The following is a 14,941-nucleotide window of genomic DNA, read 5'->3' as shown; positions in this document are numbered from 1 at the left end:
GATGGAATACAGTGGGGAAAAGTCATTCTTTTGAAATAAGTGAAGGAAAATCAGGACCCAGAGAACCAGTACCAAGAGGAAATGCATATTTCTTTTTGGTCAAGAGTTTACTATTGCTGGCCAGGTGCAGTGGCACATGCTTGTAATCCCAGCAACTTAGGCAGCTGAGGTAGGAGGATGGCCAGTTCGAGGCCAGACAGCCTTAGTAATTTAGCAAGACCCCCGTCTCAGTAAAAAATAAAAAGGACTGGTGACATAGTTTGGTGGTAGGGCATCCAAGGGTACCACTACCAAAAAAAAGTTAACTTGTCACCTTAAGGATTTGCTGACACCTCTTTTCCCCCAACCTACACATACACCCCAAGTTTTGATTCAGTAAGTCTAAGGCAGGACCCAAATTATCTCAATTTGAATTTCTGGGCTTCAGCCCAATCACTCGTTAAAATCTGTGCCTCCTTCATACTCAGAGAGGGCCTTTTTCTACCTGAAACTACATGGAGCACAAGCACTCATGTTAACTAGGTTGGTCCTTTAGTTATTGCCCATGTTTAATGTTTTTTTATTAAAGTAAAACTCGTTTTATTACAACCCTGACCAGGTAGATTTCATGCTGTGTGAGATGCCAAGGATCTTACAAGATCCTTAAGTTAAAAGAATTGTTTTTTTTTTGTTTTGTTTTTGTACTGGGGATAGAAATCAGGACACACTTAACCACTGAGCCACATCCCCGGCCCTTTTAATATTTTATTTAGAGACACGGTTTTCCTAAGTTGCTTAGGACCTTGCTAAATTGCTAAAGCTAGCTATGAACTTGCAATCCTCCTGCCTCAGCCTTCTGAGTTCCTGGAATTACAGGCATTTGCCATTGCACCTGGCAAAAGAATCAATTCTTAAGGTCTTTGGAATGATGGCTGAGGATCTAGCTGGTCCATATCCATTGATATGGGGTCAGAGTTCTGTGTTCAGTATTAATACAAGATAAATGTTGAGGTTGGCCTAAAGTTTGAGGTGGGGAGTAGGCATGTATCCCAACAATAGGCAGGAGGCCCAGAGCCGCAGTTCAGACATCATGCGGGCTAATAGCTGTAAAGGTCATGTGAGTCAAACAAGGGGCACAGTAGTGCTATTGCAAGTTAGAGAATTGGATTCACTCTCTATTCCTATTCACCGGTCTCTCTGGTTTCTAAATTGCTGATATAAGGCAACATAAAATAGAAACAAACCTCCATTTTTTTAAAAGATGAAAGAAATAATATTTAGGTGTTTTTGTATTGTGCTGTGTTGACATGTTTTGTTTGCTTTTAAAAGGTTCAGGGTGGGCTGGAGATGTAGCTCAGTTGGTAGAGTGCTTGCCTTGCATGCACAAGGCCCTGGGTTCAATTCCCAGCACCACAAAAGAAAGAAAAGGTTCAGGGCTATGGGAAAAGGATCAGCTGAAAACTATCTGAGGCCAAAATACAAGTGCTTCTTATAGGGTGACAGAGGGTCTGAAGTTCAAGTTCTTTAAAAAAGAGAAGTAACATTCAAGTCTTTATTGGCCACCTAGGATACTTCAAATCCTGTCTGGTAAGGAAGGATTTGAAGACATAAAAAGAGCTGGCCTTACTTCTCAAAATATATGGTCTGGGGAAGAGAATAAATACATGAAATAACTACATACAGAAACAGTGCCTGTGACACAATAACAACTAAGATTCACCCAGCAAATGAAAGTGCAATATGTATAGAGAAATGTCAGAGTTTAGGAACAGAAAAAGAGTAGCCTAGAGAAATGTGTGAAGAAGTAGGGTAACCCAAATATTATAGTTTTTTTTTTTTTTAAATCACCTGCTAATAAGGAGAGTTCCCTGAAGTTATACAACTTTTTTTGGCACTGGGAATTGAACCTAGGGCACTTTACCAGTGAGCCACATTCCCAGCCCTTTGTATTTTATTTTGAGATAGAGCCTACCTAAGTTGCTTAGGGCCTCACTAAATTGCTGAGACTGGCCTTGAACTTGTGATCCTCCTGCCTCAGCCTCCCAAACCACAGGGATTACTACATGCCTGGCTCACATACATTTTTAATGGTTTAGAATCAGGATTCAAGCACAGGTTGTTTTTACTTGTGTTGGAGATTCTTGCTCTTTCTTTGGGTGGGGCATTGTGTTGTGGCAGAAGCCAGATTCCTTCTAAAGGAATCTGGCTTCCTCCTAAAGGAATCTGGCTTCCTCGTGGTTTTGGTTAGATAGTTCTTCTCTCTCCCAGGCCTCCTGTAAGTTAGCTTGAGGGTGCTTTATTAGATTCCAGGTCAGCTTTTCTGCTAAGAAGTCTTTGTGGATTGCACTACACTATTGTTTCATACTGTAGCACACCAGGTCATGCCGTGTGCGTGCCTTGATAAATGTCTACGCTGACCTTACCTTCTCTTTCTGCCTAGCACATTCCCAATTTATCCTTCAAAGTTTTGTTTCCTTAAAGAACATTTAGCATTATGCTAGCTGGTCATACTTATATTCAGGATTGCCACCAAGATGCAAACCATCTAGTCACCAGATAATTTAATGTCCTGAGAGAAGAGAAAGCATAGAAGTAAACAGAGTATTGTAGCACACAGAGGAGAGCCACACAGCCCAGGGTAGTCAGACTCATGAGGGTTTCCTGGAAATGTTGCTTGAGGTGAGTGTTAAAAGGGGAGTAAAATTTGCTCAAAGAAGTGAGCAGGAAGAATTTTCAAATAAAGAAAAAGCATGTCCTTAGGCATGGAGAGGGAATGGCTAGCTGTTGAATGTTGTGTGAGGAGGGGGGGAAATTATGGGGGTGGAGCAAGTTGTGGAGAGTCCTGTTGGCAGGCAAAACATCTGGAAATGTACCTAGTGAATGAGGCAAAGCCAGGAAAGGCATTTAACCAGAGTGTGAAAAACTCACTTGGATGCCTGGAGGAAACTCACTAGAGGCAAGAAGACTACTATGGGACTAGTGGCTGAGAGAAGATGGCTGACCCATCTGGGACACTCCCGCCTCCCTCCTTGCAGAAGCTCATCTCTGTTGCCCTCACAGATAATCACACGCTCCGCCTTTTTTTTTTTTTTTTTTGTGGTACTGGGAGTTGAGCCAAGGTCCTTGTCAAGCACCCCAGCATGGAGCCACACCCCAGTGCCATTTTGCTTCCAGGCTTTCTTCCACACACCCACCATTGCATCTATCAGTGATAATGTGAAAGATTTCAAGTCTGTCCCTCTGTCCCACAGTAGTGAAGAGTTTTTTAAGGATGAAGACTGTGACTTCCTGCTCAAAACATGATATATGTTTAGTAATTTTATTTGCTTAACTGAATAATATCTTGAGCTATAAGATGCTTCTTCAAAGTGGCTGACCTAAGAGTCTTGTATATATAAGGTGCCAAATAAAAGCACATTGATAAAAATGACTGGGGGGGGGAATTTTTCAAAAAGACAAAAGAGACATTTTCTCATTCAAACCTTTTGTAGCCAGCCGAGTTTCTTTAGATACTTCTCTCTTCAAGCTGTTAAGGCAATAAAAATACTCTACCTGGCAGGTTGTTTTAGCTTATGCACAGCAAGCTGGCAGGGAGGTTTGGCTCCCTGCCCCTTCTTGAGTAGCTGCTCACTTAAGTCCTTTTCAGTTCTGGATGCAGATCTGGAAGTGCCCTGGAAGGATCCAGTGCTGTTGGACTTACAAGGAGGAGCCCATCTGTCTTGATGTAGTTGATGGGGAAACTTCAGTCAAAGATAGCTAGATTTGTACAATTCCCTGTGTGGAAAAAAAATGCCCAAGAAATAGATTCTTATGAGATTTCATCTTGACATTAGTCTCTCTTAGTGATGGGATGGTTTTGTAAAATTAGATTTTTGGGAGATGATTGTGAGACAGGGACGATTACAGGGTGCGAGGGTAGATGCACTCTCAGGGCTTTAACCCATTGCCTATTTCCCATTAAAAGTACCACTAACACTAGACAAGCTCAAGCCCTGGATTGTAACAGGGATTAACTTCTTTTGCTAGAAAAACCACCAACTCCTCACTGGGGCCTGCTGACGCCCAAGAGGTAACTGAAGAAGGATCAAAACTGGCATTGCCTTCTCCATTTTGGATCTGTCTCATTTGTCTTAAACTTTGGGTCAGATTCTTGCTCATTTCTGCATATAGACATATTAATTTAAGGAGTGTTTATCTTTAAACTGGTCAAACAAGGTTTATTAGCCCTAAATTTACCTAACCTTTCCCTTTCAAGACTGAGCACACCAAGATAAGAATAACTAAGCTATTTTCAACATTTGCAGGGACACTCAATTGCCAGATTTTACAATGTTCTGTTCCAGACCCCATGAAGGATGCCTAGAAGTCTTCAGTCATTGTCCTACCCTTCCAGAAACAACTGAAGCGACACTGCCCTCCTTCTCAAGCAGGAGCAATTACCCATTCTTCTAAGCAGGAGAATCATATCATAGGAACCAGATGGCCCCCTCAAGTCATAAGACTTCTCCCTAGCCTACCCCAGCAACCTGTTGAAAGACTTAGTCCTTGTCCAGTGCATGCCTGTAATCCCAGTGGTTCAGGAGGCTGAGGCAGGAAGATCAGGAGTTCATGGCCAGTTTCAGCAATTTAGGGAGGCTGTAAGCAACTTAAGGGGACCCAATATCAAAATAAAATATAAGAGGAGCTGGGGGTTTGGCCCAGTGATTGAGTCCCCCTGGCTTCCATCCCTGGTACCATGAAAAAGACTTATTCTTCCTTTGTTCTAGGAGTGGCATGATCTCCCCCACTTACCCCTTTCCCTGTTTCTCTCTCTCTCTCTCCCTGTCCTTTTCCCTCTTCCTTCCTCTCTTTCTCTCTCTCCTCCTCCTTCAGTCAACATCCCTCCCACCCCCACTAATGAGAGCATTGCCTGTGTGTTCTTACTTTCTGACCTAGTCTCTGTTGTCACTGGGTCAGAAGTTACCCTCTCCGGCATTAGTTGGAGGAATTCTCTAGAGCAGGATCTTACTTCATAATTTGTTCCCTATTGTGCTATTCAAGTTATTTCTGGTTTTCCCCATTTTCAGACCAATAAGCTGTGAGACCTCAAGGTAGAAGGGACTGTACTGGCATGATCATAATTGCCCATCAGCATCTGAAAACCCACTATGCCTCACTGTATGGGTCTTGGTAGGAGAGGGAGCCAGATTCCTCTTGGTTGGCTGCTGGAAGACAGGCTTGAGACCTGGGCTGAGATGACTAACTCATGATGCAAAATCCTGCAGAAATGTTTAGGAATTTGTTCTTGGTGGCCTAGATGGTCCAATGGTGACTTGAAGGTCATGTTCCATAGCAGCAATGCAGGTGGTGATGTCCTTTCATCTGCTTGACATGGCTTTGGCTGAGTCACACTGTCCATTTCCATTGATTTGCAAGGTGCAGTGACACATACCTGTGATCCCAGCAACTTGAGAGGCTGAGGTAGGAAGGTCACAAGTTCAAGGTCAACCTCAGCAATTTATCAACACCCTCAACAACTTAGTGAGACCTATCTCAAAATAAAAAGTGCTAGGGATGTAGCTCAGTGGTAGATCACTTGCTTAGAATGCTTGCCTAGCATGCATGGAGTTCTGGGTGAACATTTTTCTTTATTCTTGTTTTCTGCATCTGGCTTTTCAGACTTCTCATCAATTAGGTGAACTACTTGACAGCCAATAAATTCTTTTTCTACTTAGCCTCAGTGGTACCTCTTGTTTTCAACTAAAAGGCTTAACTGATAAAGAATTTGGAAGAGATTCCTCCTGCCCTTGACTTCTCAGTCTTCTCTGACATCCTTCCTGCTGCCCAGACAGAATGAGCAGCTTCCTTAAAGCTAAAGAAAACTATTGCTAATGTGTCCAGTTCAAAGTGAAGAAGATGCCTCATGGTTTTGGTAGAACATATTACTTTTTCTTTTCCTTTTTTTTTTTTTTTTTTGTTACTAGGGATTGAATCCAGAGGGGTTCTACCATTGAGCCACACTCCCAACCCTTTTTATGCTTTGTTTTGAGACAGTGTCTCACTAAGTTGCTCAAACTTGTCATCCTCTTGCTTCAGCCAGGTTGCTGGGATTTCAAGCATGCATCACCATGCCCGGCCATATATTACTTGTTAGGTAGAAATTGGTACTAATAATTTTTTCCTGTCCTTCATGGTTAAAATGAGATAAGATTACACACCCAAGTTAAGTTACCCTGTTTTTTTCTTAAGAAAAATCTCAAGGGCAATTATTTCTCTACCTCTTATCTCTCCCAAAATAGATGTCTCATTCATTTGAATTTTACATTAAATGATCAACTTGAATACCCTGTTATTGAGGCATTAGAGGTAGCAATTAATGAACAGCTGGCCTCCCAGCTGTTAATTTTTAGTATTTGGGCTCGATGGTCCTGTTACCACCAACTGTTGGATATACACTCATTGGTCAGAAGGCAGTCAAAAGCTAGCCTGTATCCTCTAGGATACATTTTCAGGAGTTGTCTGCAGAGATGTCGTGGTTTAGGCAAAGGTTCCCTGGACTGGAGGTCAGGAGTCCTGGCTTGTCATCACTGCCACAAACACATGTACTTTGGGAAAATAGGAACTCCAGGAAGAAGAAATAATTTTACAAGATGATCCAAAAGTACTTCAAACAGAGTAACTCTGTTTTGCCTTATTTTATGCATTAAGACTGCAAAAGATTTCTTTTGGATATAGAAGTGCTACAGCCAAAAATGGCATTAATAAAAAAAAAAAGTAAGTAAACCCTAAACACAGGGAATTGAAAACATCACTGAACTTGAAGACAACTACATTCCTTTGTATATTTCAAATTCACACCTTTAGGCTGGGGATATATCTGCAACTTAGTCAGAAAAATAGTAAGGACTGGGAGATGTAGCTCAGTGGTTAAGCACCCCTGGATCCAATCCCCAGTACCTAGCATATTCAAGGGCCTGGATTCAATTTGCAGTACTGCCAAAAAAGAAAAGGAATGGGGGGGGGAAGAAATTCTAAGCCAGGTTTGGTGGCACACATCTTGTAACCCTAGCAACTCAGGAGGCTCAGTGTTAGACCACCCCTGGTAACACACACACACACACACACACACGAAAGAAAAATAAATAAAAAAGAAATAATTAGGGGACTCCTAAACCGTACAAGAGCAGAGAGAGGCACAACTGGATGGGTGATTCTCCTTGGGATAAATGCATAATCTCAGAAGCATGGACACAAGAGTGATTTTTTTTTCTGCAGTCTAAATTCTAAAATATTTCAATAAACAGGTCTCATTGGTCAGGATTCTTGACCCTGACTTTTTGGCTTCCTATAGGGATGCCATACTTAGCTTGTAACCTGCATAGCTTGGGGGACACCTTTCACATTAGCTACAGTGCCCCACCTTGCCCCATTGAACAAGGGAGTCTGCAGCACCAGATATTTCATCTCTGATCCCCTCTTTTCCTTAAGCCAATTTAGCAGTAAATGATCTACTCTTGCATAAGAAGAATGGACTTGCCAACACCAGTCTAATCTAAATTTGTTTCCTTGTTTAATAAGCTCATTGAGCACTGATGTGGGTGGAACATCTCCTCTCTCCTTCTAAATCAACATCTCTGGAAAATTTCTGAGCCATGTCAAAGATATAAAAGCTACCTCCCTAAGATCCTGACACTTTTTTGTTCAGAGCCTTCTTGCTAGGACTTTGCTGGTTTTCTTGTGGATCCCCAGTGTCTCAGCTTATGACATAGGAGAGGCTCTCTGACAGTGGGCAGGACAGGAAGAGAAGGGGAAGGAGGCCAGACACACAGTTACCTGTCTATACACACAGTTGGCAAAAGGTTAGAGGTTAAATGGCTGAGGTAAGGTGAGAGTTGCACATTACTTGTGGATTTTATTGTTCTCCTTTAAACAAGAATAAACTGAAATTTGCCAAAAAGCAAAGTGCAAATCATTCAAAGGTGTTAACCAGTTATTTTATATTCATGGGACAGATTCACCAAATAAGACCCCTTAAATGCAGTCAGTCCTAGCCAGACGTGGTGGTGCACACCTGTAATCCCAGATAATCAGGAGGCTGAGGCAGGAGGCCAGCCTCAACCTCTTAGCAAGACTTTAAGCAACTTAGTCAGAAAAATAGTAAGGGCTGGGAGAGGTATCTCAGTGGTTAAGCACCCCTGGATCCAATCCCCAGTACCAAAAAAGAAAAAAAAAAGTGCATATAAACACAATGGAGTATTATTCAGCCATAAAGAATGAAATCATGCCCTTTATAGGAAAATTGATGAAATGGGGGAATATCTTGTTAACTGAAGTCAGGCAGACACAGGAGGACAAGTATTGTCTGTGTACTTGCTTATGTGGAAAAAATAAAATAAAAAATATGACCTGAAAATAGAAGAGGGACTTTTCAGGGAAGAGGAAGCAGGGGTGGGGGGCTGGGGGTTTAGTTAGTAGGGAGGATGGATATGAACAAAGCACACAGTACATGCACGCATGGAAATGACTCATTGAAACCCATTAATTTGTACAATTAATATGCATTTATCATTATTTTTACAAAATTTATTTCAGGGCTAAGTTGTAAGAGCTTCCCTAGCATGTATGAGGCCCTTGGTTGGACCCCAAGCACCACACACACACAATCATTACAGATGTGAAGATGAACCTAGGATCTAGATGACATGTTTATGGATTTTTTTATTCAGATGACAATGGCTGTGTAAGAAATTAGCCCTAATTTAAGAGTTTAAAACAACAAACATTTCTTATCTCCTACAGTTTCTCAGGGTCAGGCTTTGGTTTTGGGGGCTATTGTGATCTCAACACTTGCCTGGAGCTAGAGAATTTCTTCCAAACTCATGGTCTTCTGTTCATATCAGCCTCTCCACAGGTTTCTCATGACATGAACGTTGGCTTCTCCAGTCTGTGTAATCTGAAAAAACAAGTCAAGCCAGAGGACACCTGACATGGAAGACACAGTCTTATAACCTAATCTTGGAAGTGAGATGCCATTCTACTGTGCGTGTGACCTATGGGTCACACAGACCAACTGTGTTCTAGCGTGGAAGGGGACTGACTATACAAAGGCTGGGTTATCTTGGAGACTGTCACATAAGTTATGAAATCTCTGAGGTATTTATATTCTGTTGGAAAAATGTTAAAGAATGATGTGACCATTTAATTAAGTGTATTTAGATTATGCTGGAAAATACATGTTTTGCAACAACTTACACTTATGGTGAAAAAATTTTAAAAATCTATCTAAGGGGTATTTTTTAAAATTGGATTTACCTAAGCCTGTGCATCCTAGGCAAGCCCTTTACCACTGAACTATATCTCCAGCCTGTGGGCACATATTAAAAAAAAAAAATTCTTTTCATAGTAAAAGAATGTTTGAAAACCAGTGACTTAGACTGCCAGTTAACTCTACCAGTCGTCTTTATTAGTATGTCCTTCTTAACATGTTTCTCTAGGTCATTTTTTTTTTAACTTGTAGATGGACACAATAACTTTATTTACTTATATGTAGTACTGAGGATCCAACCAAGCACCTCACACATGCTAGGCAAATGCTCTTCCACTGAGCCACAACCCCAGTCTCCTCTGGCTCTTGAACTCCCTCATATGGTTCTCTTTCATCTTAAAGGCCAAAACCATTGATAAAGATGAGCTTCAAACTGGAATCACAATTTGGGTCCTGGTTTGTGAATGGGAAAGAGTACCTGAAATTCAGATTGCTCCTGAAAATCTGGGGCTTCTGATTATGAGAAGATGAATTAGGTTTTATCCCCACCCTGGATACTGGGAACACTGGGTGATGTACCGAGCTACATCTCAACCCCTTTGTCTTTTTATTTTGAAATGGGGATTTGCTAAATTTCCCATGCTGGCCTAGCAGTCAAGACCCTCCTGCCTCAGCCTCCTGAGTTGCTAGGATTGCAGGGATTCACCCCCAGCCCACTCTTTGCAGGTGGAAAAAGTTTGGCCCTATTTGGATAAACTTTAGTCAAAGTAAAACAATAATTAGCCCCAGGACTGTAGCACAAACTTGTAGTCCCAGCTGCTAGGGAGACAGAGGAAAGAGAATCACAAGTTGAAGGCCAGCTTGGGCTATTTAGGCCGACATCATCTCAAAATAAAATAAGGCTGGGGGTTTTACTCAGTGGTACAGTACTTGCCTAGTATGTGCAAAGCACTGGATTTGATCACCAGTACCTCAATAAAACAAAAATTTATATCCAACCTTTTTGGAATGCTTTATTCAGCTACATAAACACTAAACTTCACAGAGGTAAAATTCTGCAAAGGATTGCAAACTGCCCGTCCAAGCTAAATGTATCAAGTAGAGGACTTAACTATACAAACTTTGTGGATGGATTCTGACTCCTGGAGTCAGAGGTAAGGAGTCGGGTCTTAGGATTCTAGCTCCTGAAAATGCTGTAGACCCTTGCCTGAGCAAAAGCGCACCGCACTCATTATTGTCCCCAAGCCCTTTTTTTGTGACAGCGGAGGAGCGGAGGTATGGGCACCAAAGAGTGGGCTGGTGGTCAATGCCAGGCGCGGCCTTGGTCCCTAGGGGCACTGCGGCTGGCCTCATGCCTCCACCTCCCACCCGAGCACGCGCGCAGAGCCTGCGGCGTCCAGCCAGCTGCGTCCTGTCGGCCTCTGATGGACTTCACAGCTCCTTTAACCGAACGACTGACTAAGTCCTAACTGCTCGTGGGCAGCACGGAGTAGGCGGCGTCCGCACGCGCCTCAGGGCGTGCTCGCGAACTTCTGCCTTCCTTCTCCGCGGTCGCTCGGACACGGTGCTGGGTCGAGTCAGGGCATCGCGGGCCGGGGCCAGGCAAGCGCCTGTCGAGCTCGGACCAGACGCACTACGCAGGCCGCGAGCAGAGAAAGAAGGCGGCCGGCGGGCTAAGAGCCCGACGCGTCCGCGCGGATCCGGGCGGATCCGGGCGGAGCGGGGCGGGGCGAGCCGGGCCTCCCAGCATGCCGCGCGGCGCCGGCTTCCGGCTGTGGGCGGTGCGGGGGTCGGCGGCTGCCGGAAGCAGGCAGAGCCGGCGCTCGGAGCGCCGCCTGCACTTCCGGGGGCCTCGCTCCTGGCTCTAGAGTTCTCCCGGTAGGCGGCGCGGGAGGGGAAGGAGGTCTGAGGGGCCGGGCCGGGTGGATCCCTTCCCCAATGTGAGCAGTTTTCCGAGCCCCCGTCAGACGAAGGCGGCCGAGAGTGGTGAAGCCGGCGGCTGGGCCGGGAACATGAGGCAGCGTCTCCTCTTTCTGACCAGCCTGGTTCCTTTCGTGTTGGCGCCGCGACCTCCGGACGACCCAGGCTTCGGCTCCCGCCAGCGACTCGGTGAGACCCGGGGACGAGCCGGCTTCGGCCGCCGAGGAAGCGAGGGGAGCGGGCCCTGGCAGGTGTTCGGGGGCGGGGTGCGGGCGACGGTGGCGCGTCCCCGGTTTCCAGGGTGGGAAGGGGGTGTGGCGCTGCGTTCCGGGGAGGGTGGCGGTGACGGACTCCCGGTGGGTCTCCTGTGGGGACGGGGCCCGCTGCAGTGGGCTGCGAGGGCAGCGAGGGTCGGGAGGTGTGGCCTTGCCGGGCAAAAACCGGGAGTGCGGCGTGCCGCTACCGAGGGCGGGGCCCGGAGCTCCCGAGTTCCTCCCGCCCTCCAACCGCGGGCTGGAATCTCTGCCGCGGGAGGCACCGCCGGGCGGCGTCTCTTCGGGAGGCGGCGACTGCAGAGGGTTCATTTGCATTTCCTGGCGGAATTTGGGTTTTGGAGTTGGGTTTTGTCCTCATCCTCTGCACGTTCTTATTTACGTTGTAGTTTATTGAAAGCGCTTGGGGAGTAGGCGGAAGCTAAGACCTGCCAAACCAACTGCGAGGCTGCCGCCGTGAATGTTTTCCTAATTTAAGAAGAAATGAGCAGGCATGACCAATCTGATCAGTTTTGAGCCTATAAAATAAAGGGTCCCTATTAGATTTTCTGGAGAGATTGGATTTTAAGGATGGGTGCAAGTGAGCTTATACTGTGTTAGGGTCCTTTATGTTTTAAAAGTTAATGCAATACCGGTCCGTTAATTAATAATAGAGTGTGAAACGGTGTATGTTTTCTTATATAATGGACAAAAATTAAAATTGTCTGATGGCATTTTCCCCCTGGTACTGGGGATAGAACTCAGGGCCTTACATGTGCTGGGCAAGCCTCCAGCACTGAGCTGACATCCTATTCCCTAATAGGGGTATTAAAGGTGATTAAAGGTGTTGAGTATTCCCTCCTAAATAACTGCCTTGTGGTTGTCTCATTTTGAAATGAATTACAAAGTGACTTTTTAAGAAAAGGCGCAAGGGAGCCAGTTAGGAAGTGCTAAGTCAGTAAAGTTGAAGGAAAATTTTGAAGTGTGGTGGTCAGGATGGACAGGGTAAGGATCTGCTTAATTTTAAGTATAAATTAATGAAAAGGAAAAACGAGTTTTAAGATACTAAAATTATATTCATCTGTCTGACAACTTTTTACTTTTTATTATCATTCTCTTGTTCTCAGTTGAAAAAATAAGCATACAATGTAGAGGAAAAAGCATTACTTCTAGACTGATTCTCAGCAACATTTGCACATCATAGGTTTTTTACCCAAGCTGATTTTTTAATTAGTGCAGACCATCTGCCAGAAAACTGAATAGACTTACCCATTTATTCATCAAATGTTTGAAGCACTCATACTGTCCACGCAGTATTAGGAATGACATCAGAAATACAAAGATCAGAGTATATCCATCTTTAAAAACTGTGGCATAGCCCTGTGTGGTGGTACATATCTGGGAAGCTGAGACAGGAAAACTGCAAGTTCAAGGCCAGTTTGGGCAACTTAGTGAGACCCTGTCTCAAATTAAAAAGGGCTGGAGATGTAACTCAGTAGTAAAGTGCCTCTCGGTTCACTTCCCAGTACTGAGGGGGAGGGAAAACAGCTTATAGCATAGCAGAATAGAGACTCATAAAGAGATCTAAACAGACACTTCTAAAACAATGTGGAGAAAAGTGCTGGACACATTATGGCAGATATGATCATGAAGGGGCTACTGAATGCAGTCTAAGAAGGGAAGCAAGGCTTCATGGGGGAGGTGATAGTTGAGCCTAGACTTTAAGGTTAGGTAGGTGAGAAGGGAAAATAAGGGTACTTCTGATGACAGACTAAAAGGCTGTTAGGATTAGAGACTGTTATGAACTTTAGAGATTGTGTCTAATTTTTTTTTTAATAGGTTCGAAAAATGGGTCTTAGAAACTTGTAGGGAATTGTTAGATTTACACATTGATAAACATATATGCCTTGTGGGTATTTGAAATATTGACTTTTGTGTATGTTGGACAGCACAGAATGTTTGACAGTTCAGGATGTCATTTTTTGCTTAAATCTTTTTTATTTCCTCCAAGTATAATTTCTTTTATTTATGGCACTTTCCCCCTTTTGTTTTGAAGCAGTTGTTAAGTATGTGTTTTAGTTAGCTCTTCGTTTCTGTGACCAAAAATCTAAAAAAAACAATTTTAAAGAAGAAAAGTTTTTATGGGGGCTAATGGTTTTGGAGGTCTCAGTCCATACGTAGCCAGCTCTATACCTTGGGGAACAAGGTGAAGCAGAATATCATGGCGGAATTTTGTGGCAGACGAAAACAGCTGGGATCATGGCACCTAGGAAGCAGAGACACTTCTCTCACCAAGGACAAAGTCACGCCCCTTAACTCAATCTTATTATTGAGTTGGTCAAGACTGACAAGTAGTTTCAGACCATGGTTTTTTTGTTTATTAGCCTTTTGTCTGCAGATGTTATGTACTGTAGTACTAAATATTGATTAGGTATATATAGGATTTTTTTCTAAAATATATCTATCTATTTATTTATTTTGTGGTACTGGGAATTGAACCTAGGGGCTTACCACAAAGCTATATCCCTGGGATTTTTATTTTGAGACAGGGTCTTGCTAAATTACCAAGGCTGGCCTTGAACTTGGTAATACTCCTGCTTCAGCCTTCTGAGTTTCTAGAATTTCAGGTGTTTGCCTCCATGCCCAGCTTATAACATTTTTCTTTTTTTAAAGAGAGAGGGAGAGAGAGAGAGAGAATTTTTTAATATTTTTTAGTTTTCGGCGGACACAACATCTTTGTTTGTATGTGGTGCTGAGGATCGAACCCGGGCCATACGCATGCCAGGCGAGCGCTCTACCATTTGAGCCACATCCCCAGCTCGAGCTTATAACGTTTTTCTGAAGAGCAGTAATACATATAATAAATAGAAGCCTGACTTTTGGAGTACTCCGTAGGTCACTAAAAATGATTTCAATTGAACTGTTACGAATTGCATAATTTAGGAAAGTTATGAATCATATGAGCTTAGTCATGATGATATCTAGTTTTAAAGTTGCAGCAGGGGTGTATAAGTCTCACTTTGATTTCAAAATTGTTTTCCCTTTGAGTTACTCTTAATGAAAGAGGATGTAGTGGGTGGAAGGAAAAAATGTAGGTCACAGATGAGGGATGAACATTTGTATTTGAAACATATATTTGAAACTTGAGGTTATTGGCTTGGTGATTCTCCACATAACAGTACTTATTTCATTAACAGCACCATTTTGCTCAGTATTTTGACATGTGGCTTCCTCTTTTCGTGTTAATTTTGCTTATAAACTGCATTCTTTTGTAACCTAAACACTTAACGATCCTAACTGTTCTGAGGGAAATTAATATAACTATTTTGTGCTAGTCAAAGAGATAAACTAGGATAAAATGAAGAGTCGAGCAAAGAGCTGTGATAGGGAAACTGGAGAAATCTTTTTGACTTTCACAGAATACTAGATATGTCCTGCAAGGCCAAGTATGGTTGATGTTTTTTGGATCCTTCATCAGTTTCTATTTGTGAGAGATGTTAAGTTTGTACAACTGGAACTGTTAATTTGAAGAAAGCCTGAGAAAAGT

General features: G+C 43.4%; 1 protein-coding gene and 1 non-coding gene across 2 annotated transcripts in view; both read left to right on the top strand.

The window, feature by feature from the left end:
• The first annotated feature begins 1,321 nt into the window (after positions 1 to 1,321).
• On the top strand, positions 1,322 to 1,395 carry Trnaa-ugc (transfer RNA alanine (anticodon UGC)). The gene has a single exon. It is a non-coding gene; the product is annotated as a tRNA-Ala (tRNA).
• Positions 1,396 to 11,048: 9,653 nt separating this feature from the next.
• Adam17 (ADAM metallopeptidase domain 17) overlaps positions 11,049 to 14,941 on the top strand; it is a 55,062-nt gene continuing 51,169 nt past the window's right edge. The window contains exon 1 of the mRNA XM_046441229.2: positions 11,049 to 11,332. Coding sequence (XP_046297185.1) covers positions 11,236 to 11,332 — 97 coding nt within the window. The 5' untranslated portion in view covers positions 11,049 to 11,235. The remainder of the gene's footprint in view (positions 11,333 to 14,941) is intronic.

Source organism: Marmota monax, unplaced genomic scaffold (genome assembly GCF_021218885.2).
Source record: "Marmota monax isolate L192 unplaced genomic scaffold, Marmota_monax_Labrador192_F-V1.1 WCK01_AAM20220418_F8-fsc00010, whole genome shotgun sequence".
Classification (NCBI taxonomy): domain Eukaryota; kingdom Metazoa; phylum Chordata; class Mammalia; order Rodentia; family Sciuridae; genus Marmota; species Marmota monax.
Note: the sequence above shows the minus strand (reverse complement) of the source record. Positions and strands in the feature narration are given on the sequence as shown.